Source organism: Odontesthes bonariensis, chromosome 8 (assembly GCF_027942865.1).
Source record: "Odontesthes bonariensis isolate fOdoBon6 chromosome 8, fOdoBon6.hap1, whole genome shotgun sequence".
NCBI lineage: Eukaryota > Metazoa > Chordata > Actinopteri > Atheriniformes > Atherinopsidae > Odontesthes > Odontesthes bonariensis.
Window position 1 is genome coordinate 15,487,293 of NC_134513.1, and position 16,774 is coordinate 15,504,066.

General features: G+C 42.8%; 1 protein-coding gene across 3 annotated transcripts in view; it reads left to right on the forward strand.

Moving 5' to 3' along the window:
* Positions 1-16,774, forward strand: part of usp6nl (USP6 N-terminal like) — a 93,477-nt gene that overhangs the window by 34,805 nt on the left and 41,898 nt on the right. Inside the window, exon 1 of one of the 3 annotated variants that reach the window (XM_075471891.1) lies at positions 3,243-3,981. The exons of the other annotated variants lie outside the window; for them this stretch is intronic. Coding sequence (XP_075328006.1) covers positions 3,912-3,981 — 70 coding nt within the window. The 5' untranslated portion in view covers positions 3,243-3,911. Of the gene's footprint in view, positions 1-3,242; positions 3,982-16,774 lie in introns of those variants that run through there. 3 annotated transcript variants of the gene reach the window in all.

Below are 16,774 nucleotides of genomic sequence, written 5' to 3' on the forward strand. Positions count from 1 at the left end.
GGATTTTATAGGGCCCTACGATTGTCTCTGCTGTTTGTTATTCTTCTATTTATTTAAGTTAAACGCACTCACCAACATTTATTATAAACTTTTTCACATGAAAAATGAGTTTCCTTCTTTAACAAGGGGGGAGTGCGTTGAGCACCCTGGCTCCACGTGCGAGTGTCGAACAAAGCCCTGCTACGGTGTTAGGCCGCCACCTGTTGGGTATTTGCCGAATCTGCAGGTGCACGCTAATCCTGTCCGCTTCACGTCAAAATCAATGCGATATCAAACAAACATGGTCTCTGCCATCGGTTTATGTGAACTAATTCTGCTTTTTAGTTGCTCGGTAGACATAGTCATGATTATAAGTGCTGTCCGATTTGCCACATAGAGCAGGATTCACGGATTTTCATTTTCAGATCAATATCTAAAGAGCTTTGCAGCAAACATTGACAGGTAATCTCGCCAGTGGGCTTTTATAGATCCCGCTCAAGGCTGCGTGTACTGTATAAATCCTGTTTGCAGCTCCGTTCATGAATACATGTGGAAACGTCTTTTTTTTTTTTTTTTTTTCAACGGTATTTATAAACTAGACAGGTGATGTTGAGCCATGAGTTTGCAAGGAAAAGGTTCTCTGTGATCAGTGTTGATGAAGTGTCTCCCTTCATTGCAGAAGTTCAAAATACCTCGGAGAGCGCTTCAAACGATATGTCGGAAGAGCTTGGATATGTTGGAATGTCTCTGGTTGTATTGGAATAAAACTGGTTGTTACGATGTTCTAAAGCTGAACCAGCTTTGAACTGGCTCAAGCACCGGGCCCTGGTTGAAAAAGGGTTATAGGAGTGTCCTGCGGTTGTTAGCGGGTCCCTCGAGTCCTGGGGGTTGAGAGGTAGCGCCATTGCCATTTAAAGTTGTACTAGTCTGCGATGAATGTCAGGCACCCAAAGTTTCCCTGTAGAACACTGCTTTCCAATGAGATGATCGATACAACCACCTTCACATGTAAGTGGTTTTGATTTTAAAACTTAGCGCTGACCTTTTTTAGGGACTGGAAAAGCTTCTGAATAAGCGGCAGGAGTGTTGTGTGTTTGTGAACGAGTGAAATGTCAACATCGGCATCGAAAATTTAGAAAAATGGCATTGGCCAAACCCTGTTGGAGGTAAATGGACAACATCACGAGGGATGCTTCGCCAATTTCAAGTATAGATGGACTTATTAAATCAAGGTGATGGAGTTAGGCAGGGGGGATGCACTGTGTACTGAGGAGGGATGGAGAGATGGAAGGTATTAGACTGACAAAAACTAGAGGGGAGAAAGAAAGGAGGATGTACTTGCAGCTAATAAGAGCGGTAGAGAGTTTCCAAACATTATGATATGTCTACTGCACTGCTGGATTTAATCAACTCTAATCTCGTGAGGCGAACGGAGTCTCTGAGCACTTGACAAATTTTCCATCCTGTCCATTAAGTCTGGAAACGAGTATAACTGCAAGTGAGGGGAATATTTCACTCTGTTTAAGACAGTGAAAGTAAAAGTGTGGAGTATATTTTGGTCTGATAGGAAAAAAAACATTTTGAGAAAGGAAAAGAAAGATTAAACCACCTACCTGTTTAAAGGTTAAATAAATCTTCTTAGCATGCTAGGTGCATGCAGAAATTTGAAGGCTGAGCATGGTATTGCAAATTTAATCCGTACCTCCTTTGTGAGTGTTTGATAATGCAGATATCACTGGTGTTCTTATCTGTATTGGAGTCAAAAGATTGCAGGCTCTATGATGGATCCCTGAGGAACCCCACAGGAGGAATGAGCTAGTAGAGATGTGTGAGACTATTTTACACTGTACAATATACGTTCAGTAAGTTAAAGTCTAACATCTTTGTAATACCTACCGTAATAAGTCCGTCAATCACCTACAACATCATAAAATCCCCCTATCCAGTTGATTTCTTGCTTCGATACATTGGTTCTGACAATACTTCGACTCCCTGTCGGATTCACCTGCTCTGTGCAGATTTGCATGTCTTCTTGTCAAAAATAGCAGAGGTTGCCCGATGTTTTTTTTGCCATTGCTGATAGTCAATGCCAGTATTTTTCAAACTGATTGTTTCATAATTTCTTGGGCTAATGCAGCTTCACGTGCTGGAATATTCGGCGTGATATGCTCAAACAGTAAAATTCAAATCAATAGAACGAAGTAGAAAACCAGATGGGGGAGAAATTACATGGATTCCTACAACAAGTCTAACGAAATTTTTTTTCTTTAAATCATTAAATTCATGCCTGCTTGCTCATCCCAGGTTACTTGGATCTTTGTCATTTGTGGTTAAAGCGTCTGTCCTGATGTCATTTTCTCATCATTGTGTAAGAAAATCAGGAAAGAACACTGATCCTCTCTTTGTTTTCACTTCTACTGAAGACTATGCAGCATTGTAGAGGCTCTTCTCGTGCTGTGTCCAGCAACTCGGACCTGCAGTGATAGAAATGCGACTGGATATTTCCCCACGCTCAAACTAGTTTTCATCTAGCGGTTAAAACATGCACGTTGTGAGGGTTGAATGAAATGCAAACAATGCAGCGCTGACAAGCCGCTTTCAGCTGAAGGTCGCGGGTGAATGTAAGCCCACCGGTAGCGTGGCACTTTGGTCACACTTCTTTTCCCGTCTATATTCCTGCAGAAGCTTCCGAGACATATTCGGTTCAGTCGCAAGCTTGATCTAGTTTGACTACATTATCTATCAACTACAGAGTACGATGGTTGAGTCGCCTTCCTTCACTTCCAAAACAAATGATTTTATGACTCTTCATAGAACAAAAAAAAAGTTCACTTATAGCAATCAGGCAGCTTTTATAGTTTATCCTCACATAGTATTAAGGTTGTCGCCTTATTTGTGTTGATGATTTGCTTAAAATCAGTATTTAAATCATGACGAGCTGGGCAAACGAAGACGAGAGGAAAAACTGTCGGAGAATGTGGGAGGGTGAAACCTCTGCATGACAGCGGATACAGGTCATCGCACGTGAACGCGCATCCTGGAGCTTTACATTTACGCCTTTGCATTCTGCTCATGCTTCAGAGCTTCGTTTGAGATGTACACGGGAAAATGGAGTAGGGGGTGGTGGGTGACCGAGACCGAGAGCTGTACAGCGAGAAGGGGGGAGAGGAGGGAGGAGTGTGGGAAAGCAGGGGAAGGGAGGGGACGGAGATGCTGTGGGCGAGTAGAAATTCATTAATTTGAATATAGAGGATGCGAAGAGAGGAGTGCGAGCAAGGCAGCCGCCTATTGCAGGACCGAAGGAGGAAATGAGTCTGAAAATGAGAGAGTTGGGCAGTTGAGAGGCGGCATCACTGGTGCATCGATTGATCCACAGCAGCGGCCGGTGGTTCGTCTGCTGCAGCCACGAGGAAGAAACCGGCAGGAAAAAGGGAAGAAAAAAAACGCTTTCCTTGCTGCCAGAATGAGGAGTGTGTGAGAGGACTCCAGCTGAGCGACACATCACACGCGAGATGAGCACAGTCCGTTTGCAGGCTGCCAGCGAGCATCCACTCCTACTTTCAGCTGCTGCCAGGAGTTAAGCTGAGATTTCATGTGAACCCGACTGAGCATTCATAGCAGGTGAAGCATCAGATGGTGTGTTTGCGTCTCCCGCTGATGTACATCTGCGCTTGGAGACCAGTGGCATCAGCTGCTCATCGGCGATGAAGAGTTTGTAAACATGTCTTGAAATCTGGAGGAAGAACTAAACTCGTGGAACAGCAGACACCAAAGAAGGATCAGATCCTTTGCCTCCTGCTGCGAACACAGTTTGTTGTGGATCCGGAGATGAGCCCCGAGATGGATCCAAGGGGGGACGAGGTTGTGGGGGGTGAGAGCTGCCACTGCCCTGTGGCACCTCCGACTGCCTCCTCCGCCATCTCTCTGTGAGCATGCAGGTCCTACAGATCGTCAAGGAGCTGGTGTCGCCATCCAGGCACAGAGCAGCAGCCAGATTCGGAGGTGTGTGCCCATTTCGTGACCTGCTAAGCTGCCAGCGCAACCACTGATTGGGTTTAAGTTTATGGTGAAACAGTCGCAGAACAAAAAAGAAGTAGTCCTGGTTATACTGCGGTGTCTTTGGGAATTTCTCTCGGTCGAAACCTGAAACGTTCCCACACTCTTCTCACTGTAGTGACGGTCTGATCCGCAGAATTAGGCAAGAAGGTTTCGGAACATTTGAAATGCATCCAAATGGGTTGAATAGAATTTTATCCCGGGTATTTCTAATATCTACATTTCTGGCAGAGGAAGTTGTGTGAGTAAGGATGAAGAAAGCTTGAGGGAGAAGCTGCATGCTTTGTCAGATTCTGCGCCGGAGAAGCTGTCCCACAGCTGGAAACGGGAAGTACGGGCTTCCGGCACATGTCTGTGTTTGGTTATCGTTTTGGTTATGCTGATAGCACGATTTTTTTTTAAATATTTGTGTACAGCCAGATAGTGTTGTAAGTATTTGACTGCCCCTCATATTAGCAACTGTGCACGTGTCAAATAGGGACTTAAAATTTGAACTGGAAACTGAGATGCTGAGAACGGAATGTGAGAAGTGTGCCGTGGAAAATCGCTGTCCTTGCCTTACTGCACATCAGGAATGGCAGGTGAGGCTCGCTGATGACTCTTTCGATGAGCTATTGAAAAGCGTCATGCAGGTCGGCAAAGAAAGGAGCACAAAGTCAAAGCTCTTAGCGGTGAGCACGCTTGCCGTAAATTAGCTGCAACTTTAACACATTCATTCGCTCATTTTTCAATGAGGAAATTTCTGGGAAAATCTCACCTAAATTCCACGTGTAACACTTGTGACTACAGTATATGTGAAAATGATATTAGTTTGGAGAATGCATTTTACAGGAGCAGTGTGGAACAGCTACTGACATCTAGTGGTCAAATTTGAGGTGGCGACCTTCTCGGATGTGCGCCACCCACTGTCTAGCAACAAATTGCATCTGAATACCTTTGCTTTTCAACTATTTTGAACTGGAGAAAGCCACAGTTTTCACCCACCCACTTATTTTGTTTTTCCGTTTTTAACGGACCTGATTCACATGCTGTCGCTAGCTTATGCATTCCAGGATAAGTATGAGCCTCCATAGGTCGAATACGCGCTTTCACACTTGTCGCAAAACAGGATCCACAACAACAGATTCCTCCACGTTTTACCCCTTCATCTCCCTCTGAACCTCACTCTCTTTTTATGTGCTTTTTATGGCAGTGACAAACGCATCAGAAGCTATAAATGATTTATTGTAAAGTGGTAAAACATAACGGTTCACTCAACAAAGCAAGTGCATTGCATTAGAAACATAGTTTGTGATGACGTGATGACATTAAACAGCTGCAACATGAAATAAAAAAAATCCTTAAATATTCCACAGCATACTGATTTTATACAGTTTCCTGCTTTTGAGAATTTTCATGGTAAAGCTTTCCATCCCCGTTTGTTTAAGTATATTGACTTATACTTACGGTGGACTACGTGTTTGCGTTCTGTTCATCTGAAGTTGGCAACAGGCTAAGATGCGATATGGTGGGCATTCCCAGGTCTGATGACATTTATGATGCTTGCTCCTTGTTGAGCATGCATGAAAATCCAGAGGAATGTGCTCAGGAGGCATTCTATTCAGGTGCCGAATGAACAGTGGTCACTCTCCAACCGGCCGGATGAAACGTCCGCTTTACTGCTGATCTTGAAACGTTTCCACTCTTTTCCTTGGAGCAGCTGCTCTACCCTCAACCTGAGGGGGCAATCCACCGCTAAGTGCGACACCCACAGCCTCGGACGCGGAGGTTCTCTCATCCCTTTTTAATTCGTGGTGTATTGTGATGAGAAATGTTTGGTCAGCTTTAACCGAATCTTTTCAGTGTTTGACGGCTGTCGAAGTTTAGGTAATCTTCACTTAAAACATGTGGCTGAAATCTACTCTAACAAATTGGAGGTGCGCATTTTTATGGTTCAGTTTCCTGTAAGGTTTTATGGCCGACGCAAACAAAATCTATAGAGTGGACACGACATTTGCTCAGTGTGGCACAAACCCAGGAATATAATGATCCTTGCTGGATGTTGTAATCAAACGCATCTACGTTGCAAGTGACACTATCGAAATTTGATCTGATGAGGCCTTTTTTTTTTCTTTCTTCCTTTTAGGGGAAATGCTCTCTAACAATGAAGTTAGTTGTTTTGTAAGGATAAGGTTACAATTTTTGCTTTGACATGTGTCATTTGTCTGAGTGGAAGGGACGTTTCCCCTGGAGCTATCCCTCTAATAGCTGTGTTGCTGTGGAAGTGGACGATCTGTATGTTGTGTGTGTGTGTGTGTGTGTGTGTTGGAGATGTGTTTCTCTGCTGCGCAATGAATAATGGAGTGTGATGCTCAGGGTAATGGAATTCTCAGTGAACTCTGACCCCTTGTCTTGTTTCAAAATTGGATCAGTCGCCATGCGATCTGTGATCTCGACTACTGCCGAACAAGAACCGTTTTTATTGTAGCCACAAGTTTACCCAAGCTTGATGCCCCAGCAGGGGGAAGAAAGCCGCGGCCTGCTGACTTCTCGCTTCAGTGCTCTTTAAAAATGGAGCCTCTGTGTTTCTTGGCGTGGGGTTGCGGGAGGGAGGGATCGGCGTGAATCTAATGGGGCGATGATGGGCAGGTTTCTTCTTTCTAAAATGCGCAGTAATTGGGTCACCGGTGATCATTTCTGATTATTTTTCCTAGGTGCTTTGATTTCATTTAGTCACATCTTCAGGTCGGTGCGCATCTGACTGTGAAATTGGATTTTTCGTTTTCTAAATTTCACCAGGACTTTCTGCCTTTCTCTTTCCCAATCTCCTGAAGCAGTCCATTACTTCTGGTGCCAGTGCCCGGCACCATAAAGCCCTCTGTGATGGAAGCAGGTGTAGAACACAGTATTACCTCGGTTATAAAAGCTGAGAGGAATTCGCTTTAAATGCTTTTATTCAGGGAGGAGAAGCCTCATCCCTTGCCAGCTGGCTTTGATAACAGCTTCAGTTTATCACCTGCCGGCCCTTCGGTAAGTGCTGCACAGGACTGCAGATTTCACCACTTGTAGCTTTCAGCTGTCTCATGGGGATGGTGTCAGAAATACAGGGAAGAACCTGGCTGTTTGTCTTCATGTTTGCCCCATCAGGAAAAAAGGAAAAAGTCGTACTGGATAGTACAAAAAAGAAAAAGTGCTTTATGGTAGAGCTAAACTGGCTGTGACAGAATTTAAGATTGTCCTGTGCAGGCTTTAGCTTTGTTTCAAGCCATTTTGACCGAGCCTGAAGTGAAAAAAAAAAATCCTTCTCAAGGTGACTTCTGGCCAGGTACCAACAGTTATATTTGGGTATAGCGATCTGATTTACGACTCTGCGCTGGTTGAAACATCTTCTGTTAGAAATGGGCCCGCCTTGTGTTTTCGTTGGAGAAGAGCGCAGAGTCACTTCAAAGCATCTTCTGAAATCCACTATCCATCCCAGTATCTCTGGCCAGCTGCGTAGTGGCCACATCTGGTGAAAACAAGGGCTGAGGCAGCTGTGATGGGTCAACGGTGAGAGAGCCTGACATTTGGAACTGTAGCAAGAATCAGTCATGACATTAGGCCTACATTTAGGCATTTTTAGGCAAGATTTGTGACGCCTGAAACGCGTGCGTGTGAATCCTGCCCGGGTAAATCAGTTGTTTTCCATTTGTGTCATAATTTTCAAATGCATTTGTTTGTGCTTCTGAGCTATGCCTCTTTTATTTTCTTATTTCTTTTTTTTTTATCATTGGCTGTTTGTATCCGTCTGCTTTTCATAATCCTTCAATCCGTGCACAAACGGATACAAATGCGGTGCCATAAATCAAACATAACTCCATCATCGCACTCACGAATGAGCATCTAAAATGCAATTCAGCTCATGAACATTGGTTCCCGAGTACCTGTCGTTAAATAAGAGATGTAGGAATTACAGAAGTGGTCCAAGTGGCTTAATGTTATTGGAAAAAAATCACTGAAACGAGGTCATTGCTTTTGCTCTGCTTATTAAACGGTAAAATCTTCAGCTGATTGGTCTTTCCGAAGATTAAACTTTTGAAAGTGCGCGTTGCTCGTTAAGGCCAGGAAAAGAAGCCCAAAGTTCTGGAGGAAAACTCCTTTTCTAATAAGAACACTTTGACCAATTTTCCATTTTCCAGTCGTATTTATAGGTTTGTTGTTTTTTTTTTTCCCTCAGCCTGGATCGATGCGGTCCTCCCAACAGATGCAGCACGCACACTCGTACATAAACTCACACACAAACTGCGGCGCCGTGCAGAATAGAAGGTGTGATCACCGGGTTCATACGTGCTGACTTTTTCATCAGTTTGCTCTCAGCTTTGCAGCGATGAAGCCGCATATTCAGTGTGATTTTTTTTTTTTTTTTTTTTTTAATTATAGTGCTTTGTTTTATAGTGCTTTATCGGCAGCTTCTTTGTCTTTGCAACATATTCCTTCATTACACCGTTGCGGCTTGTGCTCTCAGCTTGTCAACACACTTTCCTCAGGGATGTTAGCCACATCCGGAAATAATACAATTATCATATTCAATGTGATAAAGTCACATCTCCACCCCTACAACTGCGTTGGTCTCAGAGGAGCCATGTGGCAGCGGTTCTCTGCATGCTTCCCTTGTGACTCATTAAACCAGGGCAGTTAGGGCTGGGACCCACAGGTTTTTTTCCATTAAGAGTTAATAAGCTGGTTATTCCCTTAATTGGTTCTTGGTTTGTTCTTAAAAGTGTCAAAGAATAAAGCAAAAAAAGCGTTGCAGTTCAAATTTCTTTAGCTTGTGGCATAAAGAATAGATTGTTTGATCTCCAACAGAAAGCCTAGATTTTGATCTCGTTGCTGCTGCTCCAGATGCCAATGTTGCAGGGAAATAACATTTATTGATGACGGCTGAATCCTCTGCACGCACAAAATGTGTTAAGCATCTAAAATCACAGCGTCGTGCACCATATTGTGAAGCCATGTTTGTTTTCTATGCACTGGTGCTTGCTTGATTCCAAATATGCTTAAAACATTTGAATGAGAGGAGATTATACAACATTTTTAGTTGTTTGAATGCAAATAAATTTGTTTTTCTGTCTTACAGCTGATATCCAAGCTGTCTGTCCTTTCATTATGTATCAAATTAAGTTTATGGTCACCTCATTTACGGCAACAGACCCCCAGATTGACGTCATGTGCGCTAGGCTGTTTGACCCTTCAAAACCTGTGAAGAGATGATTGCAAATATAAAAAAAAAATCAGTGTAGGTTGGTCAGAATCTGCTTAGGCTCATTGGTTAATTTGGATTAGCTAAACTCACTCTGGACGTGTCATTACACTCTGAAAAGGGGCGGAGTCAGTGGCGAAAACAACATGACGGAGTTGCAGCACAACAGTCTCTTCTCATGGCTTACTGCGATGCCTGGTGGCAGCTAAGCCCATCCAACTGTGCTCAGGATCAGAAAGACCCGAGAAGAGAAGCGTGTCACATGACGGGAAAGCAAAAAATATATACATTTCTGCAGATTAATTTATACTACGCTGTGGCCTCAATTAAAGCCATTTGTCCAGGTGAGGCTGGTAGAACTACTCGGACCTTCATAATGTTAGAATGTACCTTGTGTTCGTGCTTTGTCTTTTGACAAGCCTGTTTTACATCTGAATGAAACAATCAAAGCCCTGACAAATCAATTCCGCTGCCTGCAGCCTTTATGAATTTCGACCCCAAAGAAGCAGGAAATGACGTAGAACCTCTGAGATGCATATTCATGAACGACATTAACTTTTTCCTCGTTGTGAATAACGACATAAGGAATTCTATTTTTCATAAATATAAGACTGCAAATGTCGGGATGCAAATGTCTTTTTTTTTTGGGAATTTCACTTTCTTCAAAGGGGAAGATACCGCACACTCTTGTCCATCATGCTGAATTTATTGTACAAACAACGTTTCGGCCAGTGTGGCCTTTCTCAAGTTTTTACAAAAGTTTTTACACAAGCAAAGTGAAAACACCTCTTATAAATTGTCCTCTAGTATGTGATTGGCTGACAACAATCAGTTAATTAGTCCCATGACACCTGCCAATCAAGGTGGAGTCTCGTCACACATTAAATCACATATGTTTACATTGGCAAATAGTGTCAAAAGGACAGGTAATAAGTTTAGACAATTTATAAGTATTGAAAGAAAAACATAAACATAATAATACACCAGCCCCTGTGAGTGCAAAAGATCCAAATACCAAGTGGTCTATATACAATATAGTCCCATGGTGGGAAGACAAAATAATATAAAGACAATACTTGCAATGTTTAAATCAGGCCACTAGGGGCCGTCATAAAAAGCATTGTATCACCCTGTCAACCCATCAAAAGAGTCCGGACCTGCAGAGTAACAATGAGTCTAGTTAGAGAAAACATTTCAGTTCAAATTCCACATTTAAACCAAAAGGAATTAATGTCCTAAGGGAATGAATATAATAATTTTCTCTCTGAGATAGTAGACGTTCAAGGTTACCACCCCGTCTAGGTAGAGATACCTTTTCAATGCCTATATATTTTAGCGCAGAAACCGAATGACCAGCTTCCACAAAATGCGCTGCAACTGGATAGTTAAGGTTTTTACAAACTTTTGTAAAAACTTGAGAAAGGCCACACTGGCCGAAACGTTGTTTGTACAATAAATTCAGCATGATGGACAAGAGTGTGCGGTATCTTCCCCTTTGAAGTGAACTAGTACCCGCTACCTGCACCTCGAAACTTCTGGTGTGCGTTGGTTTCTGCCTCCTAAAATAGACGCTACCCCAACCGACAGCACCCATCGTCCACATAAGATGCCGGCAACGCAATCCTACTCAGATACTACCCTCTCAGGTCATCAGCAAACCCATCCGCAAACGTTTGCATACAGCCAAAAAGACATTGAGGATATCTTGGTCACCGACTCATTGTTCTCAGCGTCAGGTGACGTTGATCACACCGAGATGGGCTCTGAACTTTTCAACTTGACCACATGAAGAACTAAAATGTATTTACATATAGTGACGTTAAGTGACTACGTGAGGCAAGGGGTGATTCCCCGTGGATTGACATGGCAAAAAGAACCGATGTTGGGAAACAAGACGGCTGACTTCTGCGACCGATGGTGCGCCATTCTCAACAAGTGCTCATTCGACCTAATGACTCTGTTAATTGACAACCTGAAACAAGACCTGGCTGTGATTGACATTGCCATCGCAGACAAAACCACAGCACTCAATGACAGTATCCAGAACGAAACTGAGCGCAACGACATCCTAAAGAGCAACGAGGAACAAATGAAAAAATTTCCAATGAAATTAAAGAAATCAAGATCAACAAATTCATCAGAGATAGGAAGGATGTGGCTGAAGGCAACGTCTACTATTGGAGGAATCCCGAAAGAAGATCACGCCCACGCTTCACACGCAAGGTGCGCCCCAGAGAACCCCACTCTACGTTCGATTACTCATCTGATGTATCTACTGCGTCAAGTCCCTGTTTTTTAACCAGCAGACCGCACGTCACAGCGCAACAGCAGCGCGGACGAGGGCGAGGGCGGCCCCCAAAGACCGCCGCCGCACACGGCGCGGCATCAAGAATAAACCCAGAGGAGCCACGTTGGACATGCACCCGTGTGCTGAGCACACGGACCTAACCATACTAAGCACTGAAAATTCAACACACATTGTAACATATCAGCTGATGAGAAAAAAGCACTAAATGATTTACAATCTGATGTATCCATCATAATTAAACCGGCTGATAAAGGTGGAGCCATTGTGGTGCTAAATCGATCTGACTATGTGAATGAATGTGAAAGACAACTGACTATGGACATGTTTTATGAAAAATTACCTGGGGACCCAACTCGATCGTTCCAAAATTTGATTTTTGGGACACTTGATGAATTTGCTCACACGGGTGATATAACTAAAAAAGAAATGCAATTTTTAAGAGTGGACAACCCAGTCATTCCGACTTTCTATACACTTCCAAAAATCCATAAGAACCTTCAACAGCCCCCTGGTCGTCCGATCGTGGCTGGTCTAGGCTCTCTGAGAGCTTCAATGTCTACTTTTGTTGATCATTTTATTCGGCCCCTAGCGGAGGCTGCGCCATCATTTATCAAAGACACTGGGCATTTAATGTCAGTTATTGACACTGTTAACCCTCTTCCAGAAGATGAAATGATTCTTGTGTCATTTGATGTGAACGCTCTTTACACCTCTATACCCCATGACGAAGGTTTGGAGGAATTAGAATATTTTCTTTCCGAACGAGAAACCTCCCCAAACCCATCTACAAACTGCATACTTGAATTTGCTAAACTAATCTTGACATGTAATTATTTTCTGTTTCAAGATGCATGGTTCTTACAGAAGCGAGGTGTAGCGATGGGCAGTCCTTTTGCTCCATCCTTTGCTAACATTTATATGAGGTTTTTTGAAGAAAAATATATTTATGTGAACAACAGGTTTAGACCACATCTGATACTCTGGAAACGTTATATAGATGATGTACTGGCCCTGTGGCGTTGGAGCATTAATGATTTACAAGATTTCTTTACTTATCTGAATAATTGTACGGAATGTTTAGCTTTTTCAATGGACTTTGATTTGACCCGCATCAGCTTTTTAGATGTGTGGGTCATACGTGAGAATGACACACTGTATACAGATTTATGTACTAAACCTACAGCACGCAATAGTCTATTAAGAGCCGATTCTTGTCATCCTCTTCCACTGAAGAACAGCCTCCCCTATAGTCAGTTCTGTAGGGTTAAACGCATTTGCAGCAGAGAGGCAGATTACGAACGCAGCATGCGCACGATGGAGTCCAGGTTTCGAGCGCGCGGATACAAGTCACCTCAAATTACCTTTGCAAATGACAAAATTAAAAACAGACCCAGCCAGGTCGGATTTATTGCGTTACAGGCCAAAGAAAAAAGAAGAACCCACCATTATGCTCTCTACATGTTATTCCAAATGTTCCGAGCAACTAAAGAGTATTATTAACCGTCACTGGCACATACTCAAATCAGATACTAATTTTGGTGATGCATTTCAGAACCAACCACGGATAGTGTACAAACGTGGTAAAAACCTAAGGGACAAGTTGGTAAACTCTGATCTTCCACCATTGACTGCGCCCCCTAAGTCTGTCTTATCTCCTATTCCGGATGGCAACCGTAAATGTGGCTCCTGTGTGCAATGCAGTTATACTTATAAATGTACTTCATTTAAACATCCACATACAGGTAAAAGTATTCCAATTAAGGGCATTATCACATGCAAGACTAAGTCTGTTATTTATCTGATTATGTGCCCATGTGGTAAGTCATATGTTGGTAAAACCAGTAGGGAGTTAAAAGTACGCATTGCGGAGCATCGCAGCACTATTCGCTGTAAAAACCTTAACTATCCAGTTGCAGCGCATTTTGTGGAAGCTGGTCATTCGGTTTCTGCGCTAAAATATAAAGGCATTGAAAAGGTATCTCTACCTAGACGGGGTGGTAACCTTGAACGTCTACTATCTCAGAGAGAAAATTATTATATTCATTCCCTTAGGACATTGTGGAATTTGAACTGAAATGTTTTCTCTAACTAGACTCATTGTTACTCTGCAGGTCTGGACTCTTTTGATGGGTTGACAGGGTGATACAATGCTTTTTATGACGGCCCCTAGTGGCCTGATTTAAACATTGCAAGTATTGTCTTTATATTATTTTGTCTTCCCATCATGGGACTATATTGTATATAGACCACTTGGTATTTGGATCTTTTGCACTCACAGGGGCTGGTGTATTATTATGTTTATGTTTTTCTTTTTTCTTTCAATACTTATAAATTGTCTAAACTTATTACCTGTCCTTTTGACACTATTTGCCAATGTAAACATATGTGATTGATTAATGTGTGACGAGACTCCACCTTGATTGGCAGGTGTCATGGGACTAATTAACTGATTGTTGTCAGCCAATCACATACTAGAGGACAATTTATAAGAGGTGTTTTCACTTTGCTTGTGTAAAAACTTTTGTAAAAACTTGAGAAAGGCCACACTGGCCGAAACGTTGTTTGTACAATAAATTCAGCATGATGGACAAGAGTGTGCGGTATCTTCCCCTTTGAAGTGAACTAGTACCCGCTACCTGCACCTCGAAACTTCTGGTGTGCGTTGGTTTCTTCCTCCTAAAATTTCACTTTCTTAACATGGGGATTGGGATGATGGATGGACAACTAAACCTCTAATTATTCCTGTAATGTATTTTTGTCACTTTCACACGTGGTCACTGTGAAGCATTGGAGATGGACGTCTGAGTTTCTGGAAGATATTCAGAGAACTGAGTCTCGACTTCCATGCATTTGCCATTCGCTCAGATTCTTCAAAGGAGCGGCCGGAAATATCCTGCAGTGACATCCGGCTAGAGTTTTGGTTAAAAATGGTCGGTGGAAACTTTCTTCAAGTCGGTCTTGTTTTGGCTTTGACATAGATACCACATATATTTGGATTTATCCGCAGTATCAACGAGCGAACGAGATGCTGGCAACATCCAGCAATTTTTCCCTGCACGCGCACACACTTGCCACAAATGCCCTGGAGGACTGTCTCCTCTATGCACATCATGTCTCGATCAGGGATTCTCCAAATGATCATGAGGTTGCGTCTGAAGCTAAGTTTGCAGACCTTTCTGTTTCTCACATGCAGCCCCTCCTGAGCATGTCTGGAAATGTTCAGGACTCCAGTGCATGAGTGAAAACTGCTCTTTCATCTGAAACTTGCATTTATGGGGTAACACCATCTTTTGCTTTAAAGGGATAGTTTGCCTCTTTTGACATGAAGCTGTATGACATCCCATATTAGCAATATAATTTATTAAATTTGACTAATTTGATTTGCATCACAAAATGGTTCATCCAGAAAAAGTCAGACCTCACAATCGCTTGGCACTATTTTCTCTCCCTTCATATCACTGCGTGCAGCCACCTGCCGACAGCTGCGCCTGTTACGATGTTTACTGCTCAGAAGCAGGGGACTGCTCGGTCTGCACTTCGGTCTGCACAGTCTACACAGCAGGCAGTGATACGAAGGGAGAGAAAATAGCGCTAAGCGATTGTGAGGTACTCGGAACTCGGCTCACAGGACGCAGCAGGGGGTAAGTCAAATTTAATAAATGATATTGCTAATATGGGATGTCATACAGCTTCATGTCAAAAGAGGTGAACTATCCCTGTAAAAGTTAAGTTGCCCCCCCCCCCCCCCCCCAAAAAAAAATAAAATAATAATCACCATGTTTTCCCCCTTGTCTGTAGTGCTATCTGTCCATCTAGATTGTTTTTGATATAAGTTTCTGAGGGTTGGAGATTTTCGCTGCCAAAACGTCTTCTTTCTACCACTTTTAATGCAACTCGCTAGCTTTCATCTTCTGCTCTTATGTGAAGTTATGTTTGACAAAAAATCCACAAACTTCGTTATGAACTATTTCCTTTTTCCTTTTTCTGAAAGCGCTCCCTGCTGTGCGCGCTCCTTAATGTGGCTGAAAATGTTGGAAAACAATCTTTACTTCATGAATTATTCACCGCAGACTCTATGCTTGTGTAATGTTTTTTCTGCACCTGCTTGCAAGAAGGGGTTGAATTTTTATCTGTTCAGGACCTAACTGACTCGCATTCAGTTTAAAAAGTACACAACTCTGCAGTTGTTGTTTTCCTGTTCTGAATAGAAAATGAAACCACTTTACTTTCCCATCGAACAGCTGCCTGTTTCTTGTAAATTTCAATAAAAATGCGTTTGCATTCTTAAACTTTTCACATCGTTATGAACAGCGAATAAATTCAGAGAACAGCTCGAAATCACTACTAATCACATGACTGAAAACCTATACCTCAGTCACGCTATAACTATTTTTTCATCAGTCGGCTGTGGAAGAACATATGAATTGTGGATATTTACATGAAGTGTGATAACAATATGCAGAGTTTTTGTGTTTTATTGTGACATCTGTTACTTCTTTTATTTTAAAATTCTCTGCAGGCTCTTCTTGTAACGCTGAGCTCTGACAAACAAGAGATTTTCTTTGCAGCAGCACTTATCTTGTGCCTGTAGTGAAAGGAGGAGTAGCAGGGCAGCTTAGATTTATAGCAAAGCTAACGCTAACTTCTCCCGCTCATCGGTAGCTCACTATCTCACTGCATTATTCAGCTAACCCGATACTTCTCTGTCTTCGCCTCTTGTCTCTGTGGCATCTCAACTGAAGGACAAAAGGGAAACACTTGTGCATTGTGAACCAATCTCTGGGCTTTCTGTGTGTGCATTTTCTTTATGTGTGGCACGGGAGCTGAAGGGGAAAATACTGCAAGCAGTTTTAGAGAAGGTGGGGCCTGCAGACCGTCCGGACCCAGCGGGGAAAAACTGCCTCCCGACTTCCACAGTGTAGCGGCCAACTAAATGCCTGTCCGTCCTCCCTAAAGGGCAAAGCTTCGGCACTGTTCATACAGCTGCTGCCGGCTATCATGGCAGAAAAGAAAATCTCTAAAAGCTGTTTCCTCTTCTGCCTTCGCGGGAACGTTGTTTTAAATAACTAACTGCAAGTCTCAGATTTAGCAAACTGTATCGATCCCCGCTTGCTGCTTCACACTCAGACCTATTAAGTGATGCGTCAAATTACCGCGCAGCCCATCAAACATAGCTAAATTTAAGTGTTAAGTGTGCTGACGTGATGGCGATG